The following is a 24,788-nucleotide window of genomic DNA, read 5'->3' on the forward strand; positions in this document are numbered from 1 at the left end:
ATATGGGGCTGCTTAAGATTGTCCACAGCCGTCAATTATGATTTGTCTCATGCTCTAGGAGGGACATGATTTTTGCCAGCTGCAGATAGTTTTTGCTTGGAATTCTGGGAACTCTTGAGAAGGTATAAATTCCAGAGCCCCGAGAGGGCCTGTGGTGGCTGCTGCTGTTGCTGGATTGCTGATTGAAGACATTCTGATGACAAAGATTCAACTTGCCAGAAGGAACTTGACGCCCCCAATCAGCAGGAAGTAGTCTAAAGAGGTCTATGCCTCTTTACCCCTCTAAACTTACTTATTTCCTAGCTAGTGTCGGGTGGTTGGAAGAGATTGGGGTGGAGAAGAATAAATAGGTAAAAGAACCCAATAAAGTAGCCCTAAAAGTATGCCTATAAGATTCCTACAGCGCTCCTAGAATGTTCTCACAAGCATGGGAAGTATATTTGGAAACAAGGAAAATTTCCCTTAAACCGCCAATGAAAACGAGACTTCAATTTAAATCCCATGTGACAGAGAAGTGATTAAGATATGATGAGATGCTTAGTTGGGTGTGGGAGCCTCTTGTGCAAGTTTGGTCCCTGAGATTGGTCCTAGAGTCCAAATAGAGGTGGAAGGACAGAACTGACTCCACAAAGTTGTCCTCTGATCTCTCTCTCTCTCTCTCTCTCTCTCTCTCTCTCTCTCTCTCTCTCTCTCCACACACACACACACACACACACACACACACACACACTAGTAATTTTAAAAATGTAAAAGATAGGGCTGGAGAGATGGCTCAGCGGTTAAGAGCACCCGACTGCTCTTCCAGAGGTCATGAGTTCAATTCCCAGCAACTACATGGTGGCTCATAACCATCTGTTAAAGAGATCCGATGCCCTCTTCTGGTATATCTGAAGACAGCTATAGTGTACTTATATATAATAAATAAATCTTTAAAAAAAACAAAAATGTAAAAGATATTAGTGGGTAGGAAGAAAGACTGAAACTCATATTTGATTAAAATGTAAGCATTTAATAAAATGATTACAACAGCACACAGTAGATAATCATAATGAAAAATAGGTCAGGAAAATAATGAATTCTAGACTTATAATTTTACTTTACAACAAGGCACTTAACACATTGAAACAGTACAGTAAATTCCCAAAAGAATGCAACTGGCTGCTTCTCACACCTTGGAAAGGCATTTCTTTCGTGAATATACTGAAACTTATTAACCATACATCTCGCACGCAGCATTAATCATTGCATAGGAGGTAAATTAAATAAGGAATTCCCACTTGGCAACTAGATTAGCTTATAGTTTCTTCTCCTTTAAAGAAAAGTTTAAGACAATTCTACAGTGGCCCACTCTTGTCCTTCATGATTCACTGAGAACATAGTACAGTAAGTTAGTGGGTAATAAACCAGGGCTTACTAGGTGTCTATCTGTATAAAAACTTGTCTTTGGGTACCTCTGACATGATTTTCAGTATACAGATAACAAAGTCAAGAGTACTTCTTCATAAAAGATGCATTTTGTCAAATGAGTCAAAGGAGCTAAATTATCGCAACACAATGGCATTAAAAACAAAATTGTCAGAAATCTTTATACAGAAACATAGAAAAGGTTCCAACACAATGTATATAACTTATACTCGATTTAGACATGTAAACTCATTTATTAAGAAATTCCTTCTTGCCTGGCAGAGGTGGCATGTGCCTTTAATCCCAGCATTCAGGAGGCAGAGGCAGTGGATTCTCTGAGTTCAAGGCTAGCCTGGTCTACAGAGTGAGCTCCAGGGCAGCCAGGGCTACACAGAGAAACCCTGTCTCAAACAAACAAACAAACAAACAAACAAACAAACAAAACAAAAACAACAAGAAGGAAATTCCTTCTCACACTTCCTTACAACTATAGATGGGCGAGTGTGTTAAGATCGGCTTAATTTTTAAATCGGCTTTATAAGACCAAAACATTATTAACAAAATGCTTAAATATTTATGGAACAAGGTAAGACTTTTCAATTACAAACGGGAGGGTGAGTTCTAGTGCATAAATAAAAATGAGGCTGTTGACTTTGGGTTTTGAAGTAAACAAAGTCTGTAGTTTTGGAGTAGACATGAATGATTGTGATACAAGAGGTAAACATGACCTTCAAACTTTCTTTGATCCAGATTTGGAGCACTTTCCCTTCCGGAAGGATGAGAATGTCTTTAAAATACCTCCTCTCCCAAGAAACTTTCAACTTTTGGCAAAACAAAAACAAAAACAAGACAAAACAACAACAACAACAACAACAAAAAAACAAACAAAAAGAAAACCAGAGCAAAAACAGCAACAACAAAAAGCCTGACAAATAAACTTTCGAGAAACCTTGAAACTAGTCTTAAAGTGGCATTTGCATTTCAGACGTGACATATTGCCACAAGGGGGCGCTGGCAACACAGCGGGGAATTGATGGGCACAAACCTGCCCGGAGATTTCAAGAGTTGACTCTCAGCCAGCCATCTGTCCCCAGCAAAACCCTGCTTCCTATGATGCCAGCAAACACAAAGATGGTCACGATTCGCTCAGGAGGAACTGGGGAGGAGGGTACTTTCTTTTTCAGATCTAGTGGAGGAGCTCAAAACTGAAGTTTCAGAGAACCCCATTCCCACTGGGAAGGTTCAGAAAAGACATGTGGCATATTTCATGTGTGTTCTACATCTGTCGACATTTTCCAGAAGCACTATATGACAGGAAGCCTTCCAACAGGAGCCCAGGCTCACAAAGACACAGATAATGGGTCAGAGCTCCATCCTAATGGGCAAAGAAAGGTTGTGTTATCATTTCCTGCTCTGGCTGGGTAGGTATGGCCACACACACCTGCAGTCCCAGGACTCAGGAGGGCTGGAAAGATGGAGGTCAAGCTGGGCTACACAGTGAGATGAGACTATTTTATATCCCAGAATGGCATGCTGAGGGAAGTCTCAAACGTATTTTCCTACATGGCAATGAGTAGTCATCTTGAAACTTTGACATTTCCCTCTCTTGTTTTCAAGCCACATGCTCCCTCATCAGCGTCTATTAGAGAATCACAGCACATACAAGACCAGGGAACACTAGGGGCCACACAAGGTTCATGTTTTTCTTTTTCAAACCTTTAGAAAGTGATGGTATTGTTTCTGATAGCCTGGCTTACTTGAGTAAAGGCAAGGGTTACTGTTTGAAGGGCTCCCAGCAATCAACATGAAAAGCAATAATGTTTAAGCGTTTTCCTTGGTTGAAGAAGCATGAGAATCTTAGCCACAGCTGGATAAGGTTCTCGGGCGTTCTGTTTCAATGAGAGAATCACAGGGCAAAGACCAGGTTTCAGTGGCAAAGGATTCTCTCATAATCAGACCCAGAAGTTAAATTAGTGTTCAGAGGAAAACACTTTGTTCTAACACAGAGTTGAGGAAATGAACACGCGAGAAGTTGTACAGAACTGTCTAGTACAAGGTAAAACGGGTATGTATTAATTATTGGCTTACTCAGTGAAAATACTTGAAAAAAAATCCCTGCATTTCAAAGTCTGCCAAAGATATTCAGTGTCTCTGCTCTCGGGAGGATAGACGGATTTAAATCTTACTCTCACATCTTTGAATTTAGTGCCCTATCCTTTACTAACCCAGTAACACAGAAAGAGACACCCTGAACACACACACAGAATTATAGCACCAGAAGACAATGGCCCTTCTGAACAGATCTGTATTGTGCTTTTCCCCCCAAGCAATGTAGAGTTTAATTTTGAATAATCAAGGCTGACTAGCTTACAGGGGTAAACCCAGGGATGCTCTCTAGCCCATGTCTACGTGAGTGTTACTGCCTCTCACTGGGTCACTCCTCCCCATGCTGTCAAACTGTAGACCTTTATCTAGAAGTTCCACAAACTAATCTTCCAGTAGTTAAGCAGTCTAGGCAGGCACTACGCAAAGGTGTCCCAGCACTGAGTTAACCTTCTAACTGAATCAGATGTTCTTAAATCCACCAGACCTTAGAGATCCAGCTTTTCACCGAAAGACGGTTGTCCCCAGTTCCTATGTGGCTGTAGTTGAGAGCTGATGCCAGCAGCACGTTTAAGTGCAGCACCATGTGTTCTGCGCACAGGGTGAAGTGAAATCGCTCTGTGGTGGTATGTGCCCTAAGGAGCGCTTGGGGGTGTCTTGCTAAAAGGCAGGGAAACAGAAAACCTTCAGGATCCATCTTGTGCTCCCTGCGATGCACCAAAGTAACTGAAAAGAAACTGTTTCCATAGGATGTTTCTCTAGGTTCTAAGAAGAAACACATCATGGCCAGGCCGAGCTAGCAGGGGAGCACAAGCTCGTTCTGCAGTGTGAACATCCGTTCACACTCGTGTTTCAGCCTGTGCTGGTGCGGTTAACAAGCCCTGGGCGGCACCTAATGTGTATAGCAGGAAAAGCCCCCTGCTTCCTGTGTATCTGCCACGGACACTCAAAAGTGGAAAAATCCACAAAAACCCACGGGTGTGTCCTTTTCACACATCCTTGCAACACTCCTTCTTTAAAAAATAAAATTACCAGGTTAAAAAAAAAACAATAAAAGTCATGCATAGTGTACAGGGTTGGGGGGAAGGGTAGGGGATACCAGACATCACCCTAACCTTCCCCAAGAGGGGGCAGAAACTAAGGGTGCGTGACCTTGACCCGCCTATGGGTCACCCTCACTAAGCTCCGTGGTGGAAACCCACTCCCATCACCAACTGACTGTATTTACACAGTGGCTGTATATATCCGGACATTTTATTCAAAACATTAGCAAACTCTTCTGACCTTGAAGGGAGGAAAAAAAGCAATCTGGAAAGAGTGTGGAAGTGAAGGAAGATGAGGAGAGGCTTAGCGTGTTCTCTTTTGCCTCTGCAGAACTCCAGCTTGGGGCCTTGTCCTCCCTGAATGGAGAGCTACAGGAAAATATATGTTTCTTGGGATGAATGAAGAAAAAAAGCCGAAAGGTAATACTTCACTGCTCCAATCTTTTGCATAAAATTTGGTCCACTTCGTTTCACCAGTCAGTTCTCTGAAAATAAATAGGAAGCTGTGCCTTTGGTTACAGCACGGACTCTTTGGGTGGAAAAGCGGCTGTCGTGTCGGCCGCTCAGGTAGACTTCTCATTATCCTCCCCGATCTTCTGGACTCGAGAATACTTTTTGCACGATGACTTGAAGCAGCCAGGGGGCCAGGACAGCGGCCAGGAGAAACAGCAAGGAATGGAGCCTTGCACATTCTTTTCAAAAAAATAGAAGATGGGGAACCACCAAGCCCGAGACAAGAAATTAGTCTGGGAAGAGACCTTCAAGTTCTGTAAAGGGAGACAAAATGAGAGAAGGCATTGTTTATGGATCTGGTTTAGATTTCTCAATCACATGGCTTTTTAATTTTTTTAGTGGTCACTTAGCAGGTGAACTGAAATGAACTACTCCAGCAGTAACTACTGTCCTGCCTTTCCCCCAGCTCTGTGTTGACCTTGGTCCCCAGGTCCTTCCCTCTGTGACTTGTGAGACCTCTGCCTGCAGTTCCCCAAGGAGGCGGCTCAGGGATAGATGTGGCATTCAGCAGAAGTGTTTTCAGGATGTGCTGTGGTCAAATATAAGGGCCAAGCCAGACTGAGAGGAGAACTCAGAAGGGTGGGCATGTTCGAGAAGAAAGATGGAGACAGCTATCGGCTTGGGTGTCAGGAAGCATCTAGAATGACGTTTAAGAAGCAGCAGAGTACCACAGAGTGAGCCACTGAGCAAGGGAGCGAAACAAAGGGATCCGAAGAGAGGACAACTGCCGGTGCACACCAAAGGTTCTGTGTAGATCTCTCAGCAATGACAGATCTACTGCTTATAGATCACACACACACACACACACACACACACACACACACACACACACGCACACACACACCACACACACACACTCACATACACATACACACACACCACACACACACACTCACATACACATACACACACTCACATACACACACACTCACATACACACATACACACACACCACACACACACACCCCACACACACCCCACACACCCCCCCACACACTCACATACACACACTCAACATACACACACACACTCACATACACACACACTCACACACACATACACACACACTCACACACACTCACACACTCACATACACTCATATATACACATACACACATACCACACACTCACATACACACACACACTCACATACACACCACACACATACACACACCACACACACACTCACATACACATACACACACATACACACACCACACCCACACACATACACACACACACCACACACACACTCAACACACACATACATACACATACACACACCACACACACTCACATACACATACACACTCACATACACACACATACACACACACCACACACCACACACACACTCACATACACATACACACACACCACACACCACACACACACTCACATACACATACACACTCACATACACACACACCACACACCACACACACACTCACATACACACACACTCATATACACACATACACACATACCACACACACACATACCACACACACACCACACACTCACATACACACACATACTCACATACACATACACACACACACTCACATACACATACACACCACAAACACACACTCACATACACATACACACACCACACACACACTCACATACACATACACACACATACACACACCACACCCACACATACACACACACACACACACACACACACACCACACACACCACACACACAGAGCACATCACATCACCACCACCACCACCACCATGGGGAAATCTATTCCAAGATAAATCATGGTACACAGACCAAGGTTAGAAAAGCCTTTGATGGTTGTGGGGTGGGGTGGGGAATGATGAAGCAACCTTGGGCTCAAAGTGAGAGAAGAAGAAAAATGAGGAGCTTCCCAGAATGGCAGTAAGGGGGGGGGCGGTGACAGTTGAGTAAACACTGTAAGGATGAATGGGTGAATAAGGGGGGCCCTCTTGAAGCAGAAAGGAGAACAGAAGACAGAGGCTCTACTACTGATCACCCCAAAATATAAGCAGTGAGGCAGGGGATATTTATTACCAAGCTGCACCCTAATGCTTCTATGAGAGGGTTCTTAAGTTCTCCGTTAGTATATAGGCCTTCAGCTCTGGTTTAAGCCAGCTGAACTGGCAAGGCACACTGTGTGTAATTTTACAGCGTTTGCAATCCTCACAAAGCATGTATGCTTGTGGAGCTCTTTGCTGTTGCCTTTATTTATTTATTTATTTTTTATATTTTATTTATTTATTATATATGAATACACTGTAGCAGCTGTCTTCAGACACACCAGAAGAAGGCATCAGATCCCATTATAGATGGTTGTGAGCCACCATGTGGTTGCTGGGATTTGAACTCAGAACCTCAGGAAGAGCAGTCGGTGCTCTTAACCACTGAGCCATCTCTCCAGCCCTGCTGCTGCCTTTAAAATAGGCAGCAGCGACAGTAGGTTTAACTGAACTGACCAAACCATACAGCTGGGTGGCAACAGCAGTCCTTCCCATACACACACATACACATACACACACACACACACACACACACACACACACACACACACACACACACACACACACACACACACACACCCGGCACATGAACGACAGACAATCCTCACCCGAGGATCTTCGAGGCTCTCACCTTTTCATTGGCCATGGAGTGGTACCACCAAAACAGCCGTGTTGTGATGTAATACGCAATGATGACATCGACCGTGTAGTGTTCGTGCGCCACGAGGATGCAGACGATCCCAGCGGCGCTCAGCAGCCAGCAGACCAAGTGGTACCACCAGAAGTGACGAGGTGAATCTGCACGGTGGGAGAGAGCAGAGTCGACAAGATTCCAGAGGTGGATGGATGGACAGACTGACTGACTGATGGGGGTCTGGGGATGGAGCCTAGGGTCTTACGTCCTCCCACTGAGCTACGTCTTACAGTTGCCCCAATAACCTCACTGTCAGTGAACTGCCTCAGTTTCCCCAGGCAGAGAGAGGGCAGAGCGAATCCCATTAGTATGTACGACAGTCACCCTCAGAGGGTTGATGGGCATTGAGATAGTCTAGAGCTTGCCCACCTTCAATCATCTACTCAATGAGGAAGAGAATGGGCTTATTATTAGGTTCGTTAGAATTGGCTCACACTAGCTCACAAACATGATCTCCACTGGAAAGAGAAATAATAAGCCCCCCGCCCCCCAAAAAAGGTCTATGAAAATAAGGGGACAAATTTAGAAAGCAGGGCTATTTTGATGGCTTAAGTTTGCTTTAATCTCCTCATGTGGGTATCTGTGGTAGGGAATGTCACTGTGGCAAGCAAGAGTTGATTCGGGGGGCTGGAGAGATGGCTCAGCGGTTAAGAGCACTGACTGCTCTTCCAGAGGTCCTGAGTTCAATTCCCAGCAACCACATGGTGGCTTACAACCATCTGGGATCCAGTGGGATCTGATGCCCTCTTCTGGTGTGTCTGAAGACAGCTACAGTATGCTCACATACATGAAATAAATAAAATCTTTAAAAAAAAAAAAAAAAGAGTTGATTCGGGGCCATTATACCATTGCTGACAGCATGGTGCAGCTCTCCCAGGGAAAGCTCTGGTTTCTTGGCCTCTTGCTGACCACTGACCAACTGGGAGAGAACCCTGGCATGCATAGAGATAACGCGGTCACGGCCCCAACTGGTCCTTATGTCGTAAGTGTACATGACAGACATGGCCGAGGCAGCAGCCTGCCCCTGGTTATCTGGCCATCTGGCACTGTTCCTTTTCTTTCTGCTTTAAAGCTTTACTGGCTCCCAATAAAAGATTAATGATCTAATAAACTGAAATCAATTTCATATTAAACACTGTTTACATTCATAGCGACATACGTGCTCAACTGTAAAAAAAAAAAGAAATGGCGGCAGAGCGAAGGGTAAAAGGCTGACTCCCCACAACTGCAGACAACGACCTACAGGGTTATTGTTGGTGCACAAAGTGGTTGTTGGTAAAACAGTTCCAGGGGTTGGGGATTTAGCTCAGTGGTAGAGCGCTTGCCTAGCAAGTGCAAGGCCCTGGGTTCGGTCCCCAGCTCGAAAAAAAGAAAAGGAAAAACAAAACAAAACAAAAAAAACAAAAAACAAAAAACAAACAAACAAAAAAACAGTTCCAGTTCTGTGTGGTACGACCAGTTTAAACTTATCTCCAGCTAGTTTAAAATAAATGAGACTCAGACTTATGATTCTTTTATTTGGCTTTGACAGTTACTGGGGTTAACCCTAATCCAATCTTCTAACTGCTGGCCTGGCTACCTCCTCAGCAGTGTACCCCGGATACTTGCAGTCTCTCCTGGCCATGTGCTCAGGGTCGTCTCCCCTCATGGCAGCTTCCTCTTCTCTCTCATTCATCCTCCCCTTCTTTCCTCTCTCTCCTCCAACCAGGGTCACTCCAACCCACCTACCTCTAATCCCTCCAGTAATTGGCTGTGGCCAATTTTTTCTAACCAGTAGTTTTTAAATCAAGGAACAAGGTTTGCACAACAGAGCTTGTAAAGAGGAGAAGTCGCTCGTAGGTCTAGACCTTTCCCTATAGAATTTAGCATCATAATACACAACAACAAACCAAACCTCAATGGTTGTGTGAGTCCCAAGTTGAACCATAACCCTGTATTGTGTTCTCTCATTTCGTGTTGTTCCCCATCAGTTCTTAATTACATCAACCCGCTCCTACATTCTCCAAGATAACTCACAGAATCCCAGGATTTATAAGCCAGGAGAGGCTTCAGGGGCCCAGTGCAGCCCAGTGGCTATTGAATTAGGACACTGAAAACTGAGGCAACTCTGAGGAAGCTAAATGCACCCTCCAGTCCCCTGGCCCCAGTCCCCCTGAAGTTTCACATCTGACCTACTTTTCTGCATGTAAGCTGTTGGGGACTTATTAACAGCTCAAGCTGGGCACAGTACAACTATTCTGCATCACGAATCACCAGAGGTAGAGCTGAAATGGGTGAGCAGTAGCTAAGGGGCCGGAATGGCTATTTTACTACTGGCAGCATTGAAAATGTTTTCCCCCCCAAGGAATTCTGGGAAACCCTCATGTGTTCTACGAAAATGCATTTTATATGATGCTATGTTGAGACCACAACCCACTGTCCTCTCTCTCCCCACCAGGAATAAGATATTTTATTTTTTTCTGCTATTTATGGTTTTGAGAAAGTGTCTCAACGATGTAACCCAGTCCAGCCTTAAACTAACAATCCTCCTGCTTCAGAGTCCTTAGAGCTAAGACTATCCACATCCAGCCAGGAGAAGCTATTTTGAAATCAAAATGGCCAGTGGGAACCCTGTTTGTTTGCTCATTCTAGCTAGAGGGATAGCGTCAAGCAGTCCCAACAAAGGGACTGCATTGGTCTGTGTTCGAGATCTCAGCAGAGCTGGACTCAGTTCCGTGGCAAGCACTACTGATGATAAGGTATTAACAGCCATGGCTGGCGTCTGCAGGCACGATTTTTAAAGAATCCAAGCTCCAGCGAGCATGTTGGTCCAATTCAACCTTTCACATTAACACACGAAACAGTCCTGGTCCAGTACGCTCTCCCAACTGAATTTGAATGCACTTTCAACAAGAGCACTAACAAGGGAAGATCTGAATGATCGGAAGGCAGGAGAGTGGTCACATATAGGCGGCATAACTTTCAGAAGCAGACTTTCCAAGGGGATCACAGAGCCACGGCTTACTTAGGGAAACAAGCCAAGCATGACTCAGCCGGTGACTACAGGGCAGGTGAATACACGGAGCTCCCTGTTTCCAACAAGGGCCAGGGTTAGAGCTGAACTTAGGTTAGGTAGGACAGATCTGACATTTTATTTGGCATCAAAAGTTGTTGGAAAAACTCTATTTTTCCCATGACATGTATAAATTTATACAACTTAAAAAAATCACATCATGGGAGAAAAGTCACTCCATATTGTATATACACTCAATTCCAACGTGCTTTTCTACTTTTCTTTTTAAGGGAAAGCAAGAATGGTGAGAACAAAGCCTTGTTTATTAATAAATTGACCGTCCTGTAAAATCAGACAACTTGAATGGACTTCTCTTTCTCTTTTGCTTCCTTCTTTGTGTGTGTGTGTGTGTGTGTGTGTGTGTTGCATGTGTGCACATGCTCATGTGTATGTCTGTATAGGCTGGAGAGGTCAAGTGTGTTCCTCAGTTGTTCCTTGCCTTATTGTTGGTCTCTCGACAAATTTGAAGTTTACTGTGGGGGTTTGAATAGGAATGGCCACCATAGACTCACGTGTTTGAATGAGTGGCATCATTAGGTGATATGGCCCTATGGGTGTAAGTATGGCCTTGTTGGAAGAAGTGTGTCACTGTGGAAGAGGGCTTTGAGGCTTGTATATGCTCAAGCAGCACCCAGTGTAGCACACAGTCTCCTCCTGTTGCCTTTGGATCAAGATATAGAACTCCTGGCTTCTCCAGCACCAAGCCTGCCTGCACACTGCCATGCTTCCCACCATGATGATAATGGACTGAACCTCTGAAACTCTAAGCCAGCCCCAATACAATGCCATTTCACTCAGCTCTTTAGATATTGAATAAATTGATACTATGTTCCCTGGGACGGCTTCCCTTCACTATTTCCACACACGGTGCCTTTACCGTGACATGTAATACCTACACGCCCATCTTCTGTAAGTTTCCCATGATGTACAGATTGTAGAGTGAGCCAATGGCCTAGAAAAATGAACCTTCTCTGGATGGAACTGCCTTGGGCAAAAGTTAAAGCCAGAACCATTAAGAAGATATGCCATAACTAATAATTATATATCAGAACCTTGGCCACCAATATAGTGAGGAGTCCCGGGGGCTTATGAAGAGATAAGGTAGCCCATCCTCCAACACACTGTAGTGTACACAGACATAAGGGATAGGTGCAGAAGCCCACTGGGCTTTTAATGAAAAAGTGAGAAGAACTCCATATAGAGCTCAATCTGTCTGGATTAACAAAAAGCAAAAGAGGAGGGGGATGCAAGAGATGGGGAGCCCCTCAGAGGCAGGTCTGTGACTATGATGGTCTGAATGAGAACAGCCCTCATAGGCTCCTGCACCTGAATGCTTGATGCTACTTAGGAAGGATATGGGGTGTGGCCTTGTTGGAAGAGGAAAAAGTTAACTACTAGAAACATTAAAACAACAAACTACCACAAATGGAAGGGCTTTACATCATGGGAACTCATTGTATTCATTTGGAAAGAGATTTCAATTTCTTGCCTGCCTGTCTCTTAAGGAGGAGATGTTCTACAAGATGCCCTAGTGCTGCAGAGGATGCTGGGAGATGATGACACAGGAATTAAGTAGGACAAGAGATATGGATAAACTTGAGGAGATACACATGAACCATTGGGAACCTTAGAACACAAGGGTCTGGCAAATAAGTCAAGGCCACTTGTCCTTGTCTCTAGAACATACTGGTCTTCTTACAACACAGTTATCCTTTCATTTTTTTCCTACTTTATTCCCCCTTCCTGAAAAAAAATTTGAGTCTCACTTTATATCTCCCGCTAGCCTATAACTCACTATGTAGACCAGGCTGGCTTTGAACTCATAAGATCTACCTGCGTCTCCCTCCCAAGCTCTGGGATTAAAGGCATGCATACCATATTTGACCTGTTCTTAGTCCTGATATTAAGAACTCCATGCCTCGAGAAGTACTAAGGAAGAAAGGGAGATGTTTGGGGGCCTGCTAAATGCTAGAAAGAAAAAACCCCACAAGACTTTAGGTCACATGACTATGTGGCAAGATAAAGTGCCTATGTGTTAGGTGGAATGATAAAGCGCATGCGTGCATGGAGTGTTTACATCCTTCTCTCTCAGAATCCAATCCCAGCAGCACAGGGAGCCCATCCCTGTCAAGGCCCCTGGACCCCGCGCACCACAGCAGTCAGTTCAGGGAGGAATGAACGGTTACTTACATTCTTTGATGAACAAGTAAGTAAGTGTCAGCACAACTGTATGGCCGCTGAAGAGGAAGTCTCCACACAGGATGTGTGATCCCGTGATGGACAATCCACCACCAGAAAGCAACCGGAGAATCCGTTGTATTTTTGCCTGAGAGTCTCCATTGAGCTGAGGGACAGAAGACACACAGGGATGTTTACAAGGTGCTCGAAATCATGCTTCAGTTGGGAAAGCCATCAAGCTGTGCTGTTTACCTTTTTAAAATTTTCCTTGTAGCATAAAAAGTCAAATATTTCAAGAGGAAACTCCTCAAACTAGATTCTCCTCACTATGTCGGTCGGGTTTATTGGCATGCTTTAAATTATTCATTATGTTACTAATAATATGTTTTAGTGGTGTTGTGTGTCCTTGGGCAAGGCTTTTAAAAATATTAATAACCAATGACTTCACCACTGTGTGCTAAAAAGCAGATCAGAGCGACTTTGTTTCCTTTTGGCAGAAGGACATGAGGATCTGGGGCCATTACCATCTGAGTATGCTCTACACTGCCACTATTAGTACCTTGCATTGAGTGGTAGCATTGAGTGTGCATATGGCCCCATTAGTGTCTGCCGGTAACACTGTCACAAGAAATTCACCTCATCATTGAAATAGGGTTGGAAGGGACAGATCAGGGATTCAAAGCTTTCAAAAGGCTTTTAAAACTTTGACTGGGAAAGCATATCACAAGGAATCTTAGGTCTCCACAGGAGTCAAGAGTCCAGAAGCCTCTCTAAACCACAATGTTGTCCCAAGAAACAATGACGGGCTAGGGCAAGAGTGTCAGGCAGTAGCTTAAAAACTATCTCCTATACATACATGCATACAAGCAAGAGCGAGTTAAAATATGAGGCATGAAAATTTAGAAGAGAAACGGAGGGTTGGATGGACAGTTGTAGGGCTTCCTAATACAGAAAAGTCAATGTAGGGTATCTGAGAAAAGTACTCAGGAAGGCATCACATGGTGCTTTACATGAAAGAGACACACAGGAAGACTGGTACTGAGTAGTCATTTATGACCTTGGGGACAGGTTTGTGACATGTCTTCAATGTACTCAGCTCTGCTACTTCTGAGCCCTGGCCCCTGAAGTGAGGCAGTCCAGCCACACCAGTGGTTAGGATAGGGCAAACACCATCACATGGACACATGATTGTAAAGGAAGGTATACACAGATGGATGGGGAGAGCCTTAAGGCAGGTAGAACACCATCCCACCCAGTACAACAAGGGACCACATCTGTCCAGACTCTCTGCCTGAAACATCTCCCTTTAGGGACCAGAAAAAACCCTCATTTAAAACATATTACTGACCTACCACAGAATGCTACTTGGTTACTAAGAGACCTGTGCAAAAAGGCAAGCATACCACAGTTGGCTTGGTGCTTCCTAAAGCACTAAGTAGAAATGACTCCAAACTATTAGCATAGCGAGGGACTGAAGGCTTCTAAGACATTTTGCTTTAATGTTTGCTTCAAGCATGCCTCAGTGGCAAAAGCAAAACGAGTCCCTAAGAGTGGACAGCCTTACTATGATCCAGATAAACATCTCTCAAGTGTTTAAGGATTACTTCCATGGTAGCACGGTGGTGCTATTAGGAGACTGCTCTTAAGTGCCAAATGGTGGCAAAAACCTTTGATCCCAGCACTCATACTATGGAGGCAGAGACAGGCAGGTATCTGTGAGTTCAAGGCCAACCTGTGGTGGTGGTGGGAGACAGAGATGGAGGGAGGAAGGACAGGGTACGATATGGAACCTTATGGGATGCCTTAGGCTACCTGTGGTGAACCACGAAGATCTGGGGGACACTTTTTATCCCTCTTTTCTTCTTCCTGGCTCCCTTTGCTTTGTCACTCATTCATATGTTGCCTTCTCACAGGCCTGAAGGGTTGTGAAGCAGACCCTTTCAAAATGTGAGCTAAAGCTGGTTATCATAGACATTATATTAACGTGGAAAAAAAATGAATAATCCAGCTCACGAGACTGCCAAGTAACAGGTGACTTAGCTCACCTTGAAGGGAGCAATGGAGTCCAAGGGCAATGCCCTAGGGGAAGCCAACACATCACATGACTGACTTCAGGCCTCCTCAGAAAGGCATTTGGTCAACTGTATCGTATAAAGCACCATGCCCTGGACATTAAAGCTACAATACAACTATTTGCTTATTATCAGCTGCCTATCATCCTTTTCCTGTCGTGAGACTGGCACAAAACCATCCACAATGAGAAGAAATCAAAAGGTCTCACGTGATGCCCAAGCACTGCCTCCCCAGACTGAAAGGGCGGATTCCCCTTCATTTCACCCCTGCCCACCTGTCACGACTCCACATCTCTGAAGGGAGGAACATTTAAAGTCATCAGGCTCTCTCTACTTGGGGTCGGATACCCCGAGGTCTGAATAAAGTAGGCTCCTAGGTCAAACTTCGTGTTCCTTCTGTTCAGCAGTGTTGGTGTATGACAGTCCCCACCCTCGTCCCATATACAGTTTGCTCTCAGAGGTCTTGGTTGCAGTCGGCTACAGCCTGAAAATGCCGAGTGGACAGCTCCAAGAAATAGTTTACATTTTCTTTTTGTTTTTAAGCTTCAACTAACTTTTATTATGATATATTAATATCTTCCTCATTTTATCATTAGTCATTTTAATTGTTTTGCTGTGCCTAGTTTATAAATTCGATCAGACATACATATTTGATTATATATATACATACATACATACATACATACATACATACATACACACATATGTACATACACACACACATAGGGAAACTGTATACATGGTGTTCAGTGCTATCTGCAGGTTCAGATGTCCACTGGGCATCTTGGGATGTGCCTGCTGTGGAAACAGGAGACATTGCACGTGGATTTCTGGTGGCCTTTTGTTGGGTACAGTTATTGAATAGAGAAGCAGACTCTTTTTGCTTTTCTTTCCTGTTAGTTACATTTATTTATTTGTTTATTTTTTATTTGAGTGTGTGTGTGTGTGTGTGTGTGTGTGTGTATGTGTGTGTGTATGTGAGAGAGAGAGAGAGAGAGAGAGAGAGAGAGAGAGAGAGAGAGAGAGAGAGATGCAGATATGTAGAATTGGGATGATAACCTATGGGTATTGATTCTCTCCTTCTATCATTGGGTCCTGTGGGTCCTGGGGATTGAACTCAGCTCCCTGGTCTTGACAGAAAATGCCTTTACATGCTAAGCTATCTAACTGGCCCACTCTGTTAACTTCTTATCCCTTCAGCCCTATCACTGGTAACCCCAAAGTGTGGGAATATGCTTTGAAAATGCTACACAGAACTCTGGGAGAAGAAAGAATGAAAAGGAGGGAAGTTACAGGGCAAGCCTGGGCAGGGAAGGGAGGATAGTGAGCACTGGGACTGGAGGATGACCCCGATGATCTTGCCTAGGCCTATCGCAGTCACCACATACCACACAACACTATTTCCCTACATTTCCTTGTTTCCAGACGTCAGTCTATGCAGCTGGCTGTTGGATATAAAACCAAAGCTGCAGAAACCCGAGAAAGCCGCATGAATCAAAACACCCAGATTCATAGAGGCACCCCCACTCTTAATGATTCCTCCAACTGTGACTCCCATCCTCCTCACAGAAATAAAGAGCAGTCCAAGCTGTAGAAGCCTGACCTTCACCACTGTCCTTTCACTAAGCAAAGCCCTGTGGCCCGCAGCTCGACAATTTGCAGAGCGAGAGACCTTAGAACTCTCAGCCCTAAACGGGATGTCTCCATCAAATCCCTCCCCTTGGCGCTTAGGGAACCGTTCAGAAGAGAAGGCAGAAAGAATACAATAGCCAAAGGGATGGAGAACACCAGGGAAACAAGGTCTTCTGAACACAGCAGAACTGATGCACGCATGAGACTGTGGCTGCATGCACGGGACCAGCAGCGGTCAGTATCAGGTTAGAGCCAAAAGGAGAAATGGATGTGTGGCCCTACCCTAACGTCATAGACGCTATCTCCAACTGATAGCCACTTGCAAGCAAGGATTTAGTCTCCTCCAGGCTCAAACTCCTCTTAAGGGTAGGCTGTATGCCCAGTAGTAGATGCCAACAGGAACCAAATGGCTTCTTTGGTGGTTTCCTATCTCATAATGACCAGTTCAGGGTTAAATCCATTCATTCTCTCTCTCCCTCTCTCTCCCCTCCCTCTCCCCCCTCTCTCCTTTCCCTCCTCCCCCTCCCTCTCTCTCCCCCTACACCCTTTCTGTGTATATATTGTGGTTTCTTGTTTTGAGTGTTTATGGAATTCTTCAATATTCGAACAAGTGGTTCTCTGTGTCTATCTCTGTTTCTTTTGCCTTTTCTTGGGCCCCTTTCCATCTGTTTGCTTTGCTTTGCTTTGTCCTATTCTGATGTGTCTGTTTTTGTCGTATTCAATATTATATATATATATATATATATATATATATATATATATATATATATATTCCTTAGAAGCATGCTTGTTTTCTAATGAGAGACAGAAAGGGGGATATGGGTGGGAGGGGAAGTGGGGAAGAACTGGAAAGGGTTGAGGGAGTGGTTATATAAAAAGAAAAATCTATTATCGATAAAAGGAAAAAAACACAGAATACACCTGTATACATTTTTCAATTAATGAGAGAGGGAAAAAAAAGATTTAAAAAGAGGAAAAAGAAAAGCCCTTTGGCCATCTTTAGCCATGGTGAGGGAAGGAAAGCCAGCCTCAAAGCCCCAAAGCCAACTTCCAGGGGAAAGACATGTCGCCGTCTCTATACAAGATGACTTAGAAAAATGACATCCTCCCACAACTAAGCCAACTTTTGCCTAGGCACAGTAAGAAAACAGACATCTGGCTGTAAACCAAAGTGCGGATGCATGCACTGGCATGCGTGCACACGGGTATGTGTAGCAAATCGTAAACAGTGGACGTAATGAAATCGTGGACTAGATAAGGCAGAACTCTGATTGTCAAACTGCAAGAAGCCCGGGTGCCAGACCTCTGTGAGTGACAAGCTGTGCAAGTCGCTGGTTTCCAGCCAGGGACGTCATCTCACGGGGAGAGGTTTCAGCATGCAAAGATCTGTCATTGCTCACTCTGAAGGATACTCAACAGCCTTGCCAACACAGGAAACAGGGAGCTCTCAAAGAGCCCTGTGGCCACAAGCATCAAAGCAGCACTTGGAAGTAGCAGCTAGGACAAATTTAGACTCAATTTTGACTCCTGCTCTCTGTCACCACGGTGTTTTCAGCCAGACAGGGAGATGCATGCGTCTGTTTTACAGAACCAACTCGTAGGCAACTGCAACCTGCTCCTTGGGGGGAGGGCCTGCTCACTGAACATGGTGAGTGATTAGTCAAGGACCCTCCGACAGGAGTGTCTGTGGCATGGTTATCCTACAGCATGTTTTCTGACATGGCTTAGGAAACTGCAGCTCTCCTGTGAAGGGCGACCTTTAATCTGTGTCTCTATAATCAGTCGCCCTTCCCAGCTAACCTCATCCATTCCTAGGAAGGGTTTGCCCTCCTCTCTGCCGTGGCCGCCTCGCCACTGAACACACAGTAATAGTGTTCCGTAGGGAAGACTCAGACATGCTCATTAAAGCTACTGAACTCTCATGTCTCAAATTAGTTCCCGTCAAAACCAGCCAGTGTTTAAATTCAATCTGTACACCGTCTTAATTACAGACAGACACTGCTTTGATGGCTTTAGGAAATGACTGTCTTCCCAAACCGCACCTATGTTTGGTAAGGGGGATGGCTGGCTTCCCCAGAACTACTCTGTCTTCCTTCCCTCGACATCTGCTTAGTGCTCAGTGAAGTCTAAGGTTAGCCCTCCTTCCCTGGTCCCGGAAGCCCATGATCTGTAAGTTTCCATTTCATAAGCCAGAGTGCACTGAGGTCTGAGGTGAAGAATGGCTCTTCTGCGACCTGATGCCCTGTGAGGAAACCGTAACTTCATTTCACATCAGACAGCTTCAACAGCAGCCGAAGGCTACTCCACTTTTCCAATGGAGTTCTCCGTGACTTTTCTCTTTCAAGCCCTATCCATGGCACTAGTACATCCTGTCAGTCTAACCTGCAACATGGGCCCTGCATCCAAGGGCCTCAAGTTCATCATAACCATCGGGGATCACGTTCTTCAACGGCAGTGAGACCTTTGCAGCCCGAGGCCAGCCTGCTGACCTGCGCACTACCTGCTGCCGCTTGACCCCAGTGCTGATAACTTGTTCTCCTGACCTGCAGCTCCCACCCCTCACCCCTTCCATGTGGCTGACTCTCTTGCCCAAGCGTCTTTTTTAAAACATCTTTCCCTGATCTTTCTATAGCAAAGTCCCTAGTGTTTCCCTCTGACAATCACCTGAATTACCGTCACGTGATGCATTATGAATTTAGTTATTATTTGTTGTTCTTTGAAAGAGGTTTGGGGTGGGGGTGGGGGCTGTGCTCTGTTCACTACGGTGGCCAGGAGGTACATACAATCCTCACAGAATGAATGTTGATGTATGCATACACGTCTACGTGTACATCTGTGTGCAGCTAAAGCAGATTGGGGAACAGGCTAGGTTGCAGCTAATACCTATGACATCATAGGGAAGAGTGTGTGATGAGCTGGGTGCCTGGAATTGCTTTCCTGATCCCTCTCTGAGGGACCCGGAGACTTACCTTTGGAGCACACTGGAAGTGCATTCCGGGCACAGGTAACGTAGTGACGTACATAGTTATACAGCGATACAGGTATAAAGTTCCCATGATAAAGAAGAATCTGCGTCCCACTATTGACCTGAAGAAAACACAGGGATGGGAGAAACAAGTTTACTAGCTGTGCATCTTGTTATTATTTATTCTGGGGGGGATGGGGGGAGGGAGGGGTGGGGTCTCTCTCTAGTCCAGGCTAGCCTGGACCACACTACGTATTCAAACTCAGGATCGTCTAGCCTCAGCCTTCTGAGTGCTGGGATTACAGGTGTGAGCTATCAGCCCTGGATCCCATGTATTCATAATGCAATATAAGTCAATGTTTAATGAACTAAAAACAGTGTACTCAGTAGAATTAACAAATACACCCCAGTTTTACATTTTAAGGCCTGTGAGCTATCTTTCCCATAATTCCATAGCAAGACTGGAATCTCACCTCCAAGAACGATTTACAAGCTGAAGTACATCTAAGTGATTTGGGGCCGGAAAGGCCTAAGGATGTGGGGACAGGGAAAATGTAAGATGAAAAGCCTGTATCATCTCCTCTCCTAATAAAACGTCTCCCTTTGCCAGAGAATTCAATGAGCTTCTCCCTGTTTTCAGTCAACTTGCCGATTAGCAGAACCCTCTGGAGAACGCATCAGAGGTGCAAGTGAGCCATGGCCACAGAGGAATAATGTAATGAGTCAGGTGACATTACATAATTGGATACACAGAGAGATGTGACACCTCATTAGAGACTAGTTATGTAAGTGAGATTTTAACTGGGACCATGCACAGGTAGTTGGACAATTCAGGCATGAACTGTTTTCTCCGACCCCAGAGGTTTTCAGAGAATGGGATTTTGAACAAAGTAACTACGGGATTGACTCGCCATTATCTTATTCACTATTGATTTTTAAATGGCAAAGGAAAATAAAAGGGAATGCATGCCCTGGCTAGTGTCGCCTGCCTTCTTCTGAACAAGACTGCACTGTTATTTATTGAAACATTATTAAAGGAGTGTTTATAATAACCACGAAAGGGAAACAGCCTAAGTGCCCATAAGCTGATGAATAGAGAAAGAAGATGTCATGTGTCTGTGTGATATAATACGATCCAGACATGGAAAAGAGTTCAATCTTGGCATTTGTGACAAGTTGGGTGAACCTAGAGATCATTGTGCGTAGTAAGGCAGTCACAGACAACCGAGCACAGAGGAATTCTCACCCTAAGACGAAATGAAGAAGGTTGGGCTCGAAGAAGTTGAACAAAGACCAGAGTTTACCAGAGACTGGGGTAAGCTGTGTGTTTGGGGGAGGGTGATATGGAAAGGTTGATCCACGGGTGGTAAGTTACAGTTAGGCACAAGACATGGTGCTGAGATGGTCCAGGTAGCAAGATGGCTACTGTTAACAATGTATATTTCAAAAATACATGAGAAGGACTTTAGATATTTCACCATTAGGAAAGCGGTAGGTAAGCTGGAGAGATGGCTCAGTGGCTAAGGCCACTGAGAGCACAGCTTTGATTCCCAGCATCCCCATGGCAGCTCACAACTCTTTGTAACTGAAGTTCCATGGGATCACATGGCCTTTGGGGGCATCAGGCAGGTATAGATAAACAAGCAGGCCAGACACCCATGTACAAAAATAACATATACAATTTACATTATCTTTTTAAAAAGAAATGTGTATAAATAAAGAGAGGCATGTTTAACTTGATTTGAACAGCACATAACAAACACTTACATGAATGCCCATACATAATGCCTCATTAAGGAATCCAATTTTGTGTGTTTTATGTACCAGCTCAAAATTAAAAGGCCTGGGTATGTGGTTTGGGTGCTGGGATATTTGCCTTACACACTAAGTCCTTGATTTGATTTCCTATATTGCATAAACCAACACCTAGCATTTGGGAGACAGAAGGAGGAAGATCAATAGTTTCAGGTCAACGCTAGCTACATAATGAATTTAAGGCCAGCCTCTGTCTCAAAATCAAAATAAAGTTTAATAAAATTAAAATGGAAAACAAAAGCGAGACACGTCAAGAGAGGCAGGCAAAAAGTCCGTTCACTGTTCGTTTTTTTGTGAAGACAGTGAGTTGACCATGAGGCTCTGAGCTCTACTGAATCTTCGTTCAGCCAAGGCCTGCTATGCTCAGAAGCTGATGAGCCCACTGACTTCTAAAGCCAAGAGCTTTGCCCACAGCATGACTGCCTTGTGAGGGCAGAAAGGGTCTGTGGGCTCTCAGTTTCAGCTATCGGTGACAGCCCCCTTTCTGAAGTTATGTCTCTCAGTGCTGGCTCTGAAAGCGGGGATTGAGTGGGGATATATTACCTCCCCCTGCCCCTCCCGTTACTCTTCTCTAGAACACACAAAGCATTCATTCCGTGGGCTTCTCTCCCTCACAGTTTTCAAAGTTTCCAAACCGCCACTGACCAGAAGACTCTTGAGTAACAGGGAGCCTCAGAGATGAGGAGATATTTTAAGTTTTCTCCAAGAGACTGATTCTCACACAGACCAAGGTCAAATTCAAGTAACTGTTGGGACTTCTAATTAAAATATGTACAAATATCTATTTTAGTTCTCTGCCACCAATAGCTATTTCAAGAACATGCCAGGGTTCTGGGTGAGGGAGGAGAAAGAAGAGGGTCTGAGACAGTTAGACATGCTTATTTCCTTGGTCACCTAGCTTTGTTCTTTAGTACAGAAAGGGGAAGGCAGTCAACAGTGCTGGCTGTTCTTCCTTGGTTAAGTGAAAGAGAGCAATTCGCTCTGAGATTCAACCCCAGGCGCCACAGAAGTGCTGCTCTGAAGTATGTCCTACGCCATTAGACAGCGACAAGAAAGAAGGAGATAGCATTATGAGTCAAATCTATTCATTCCAGGGTCCTGTGCCCAGAACAGAAAATTAACGTAGGTGAAACATCCACTCTAAAGTCTTACTGAGAAAAACAACTGCCCAGGGTCTGTTTTTCCCTCATAGATTTTGAAAGAGAAAGAGACTTGAGAGTCATTGCCACGATAGATGGCTTGTCCAGAATGCATGAGGTCCTGGGTCCCAGCACCAAGAAGGAAAGAAAGGAAGGATTGAGAGAGGCTGGGAGGAGCTAGGAGTTCTTACTTGGATAGGGTATCGAAAGCAAGGTCATGAGAATTATTCTGCCAGTTACCAAAATACAGGGTCCAAATCGACTTCCAAAATGAAATGGCAAATTGGTGCTGTCTGTGATCTTAGTAGTGGTATGAAGTACATGGCCTACATATGTGACCCTTGAGTGACTGTTTTCAATAGATATTTTCTTTTTAATCGGTGTGTAGTAATTGCACATAATTTACAGTAGATAGTGTGAAATTTTGGTATCAGTGTATAAGGATCAGAGAAGGGTAGGGTATAGCTTTTCCATTGTCCCTTTAATTTTATTTTTTCTGGTGTGCTGGGGACTGAACCCAGGGTTTCATGCATGTGAATCAAGCATTGTTCCTACCGAACTACATGCCCAGCCCATGACCATGAATTCTGACATGGTGAACTCTTGAGATGATAACAGAAAGTCAGTGACAACAGCTAGGTCTCACATCAATCAAGACGGAGACTCTACTGCAGAATGGAATCCAGTCGCACGCTAGACTAAATCTCTGTTCACACGGATGTGACTGCGAATGGCCGTCACACACCGACTGAAGGAGAAAGTAATCATTCTCAGTCTATACAAGCCCTGCTATGTTCAGGGTCAACTCCAGGCACTAACTAGAAAACAAACGGTCGACAAATATGTTCTTGCTGTTAGCATAAAGAATGCCATAACTGATATGTGCAGAGGCAATTCATTTCTGCTACGTAAAAGGCAATGGGTAGCTCTGTTGTTTACCCAAATATGTCGAAGAAACATTGTGAAAGTCATTATGAGGAAACTGCTTATGGATGGCTTCTGTTTGCCATGCAAGTTTAGAAAACCACCGCAGGGTTGTACTTGGGAAGGCTTTGGGAAAAGCAGGCTGAATTCTAATCACCAAAAGCAACACGTTGTCAGCTCGACCTCTTCTAAAAGTGATTCTTATGGCACCAGCTCTGAGCGCCACCGGACTTTGAATTTTGACTTCGAAGCTGTATTGAGGGAGCTCTTGTATTTCTTTAAAGCCCCAGATTGTGGGTAATTTTTTTTTGCTCAGTCTCGTAGTTTGGGGATTTAATCTGTGGGACTCAGTAGAAAGCAAACACCCTAAATGACAAATGAGAGGACAAGGAGAACTGAGTGGCCTCCAGTTTTGTGGGCCAGAAGTCAGAATTCACACCGAGAAGCAGAAATGACCAAGCCAGAGCTACGCCCGACCTCTTGGCTTATCTTCAAGGTGGGAAGCCTGACTTGCTGCTCCGTGGTTGGATCTGTTCTGACACAGGCTGGGGAGTACAGGGGCTAGACTACCGAGCCATGCTCTCCTCCATGTGCCAAGAAGAGAGCAGAGAGGACGACTCTACTTGAGAAACCCAAAACCCAAACCACCAAAACCCAGCTGCCAATTCAGCTTCTTAAACAAACACTTGTTACTTTGAGCCTGTCAGGAAAAGTACGTGAAAGGAAAGAACGCTTAAGAACTTTTGAACAGATATAAACTCAAAGCAGGCTGTTGACAGCAGACCGGTCCTCCCATAATAAATTAAAACTGCCGACCAATTCTACTCCCCGCTGCACTTGCCAACACATTAGGCTTCCTAGCTTTTTTTTAAAGACACTATGTAGCCCTGGCTGTCCTCAACTCTCTATGTAGACCAGGCTGGCCTCAAACTCACAGAGATCCTTCTACCTTTGCCTCCCGAGTGCTGGGATTAAAGACATTTCCAAGCATCTTGAGGTAAGCGATGGCATCATACCACTGCAAGCCAGTCGCTGTACTTCAAATGAGTAAACTGAGTCACCTACCACAGGACTGCTGCCACCTTCTGCTATCATACAGGGTCACTCAATGCTTGCTTATGGAACACTGTCTGCATTTATTCAACTCTGTCCATCTACCCTTCCTTTCCTCAAATGTCTAGGTATAACTAAACGCATGAGAAAACAGAGAAAGCTGATTTTAAAGCCCCATCATCTCTTTT

The 24,788-nt window shown here is 44.6% G+C and overlaps 1 protein-coding gene across 14 annotated transcripts in view; it reads right to left on the minus strand.

The window, feature by feature from the left end:
• Positions 1-988: 988 nt before the first annotated feature.
• Positions 989-24,788, minus strand: part of Sgms2 (sphingomyelin synthase 2) — a 77,304-nt gene continuing 53,504 nt past the window's right edge. For all 14 annotated transcript variants that reach the window (NM_001439806.1, NM_001439805.1, XM_087624931.1 and 11 more), the window contains 4 exon segments: positions 989-5,317; positions 7,708-7,874; positions 13,013-13,166; positions 19,674-19,791. In NM_001439806.1, the coding sequence (NP_001426735.1) occupies positions 5,114-5,317; positions 7,708-7,874; positions 13,013-13,166; positions 19,674-19,791 (643 nt within the window). In that variant the 3' untranslated portion in view covers positions 989-5,113.

This window comes from Rattus norvegicus, chromosome 2 (assembly GCF_021556685.1).
Source record: "Rattus norvegicus strain SHRSP/BbbUtx chromosome 2, alternate assembly SHRSP_T2T, whole genome shotgun sequence".
Classification (NCBI taxonomy): Eukaryota; Metazoa; Chordata; class Mammalia; order Rodentia; family Muridae; genus Rattus; species Rattus norvegicus.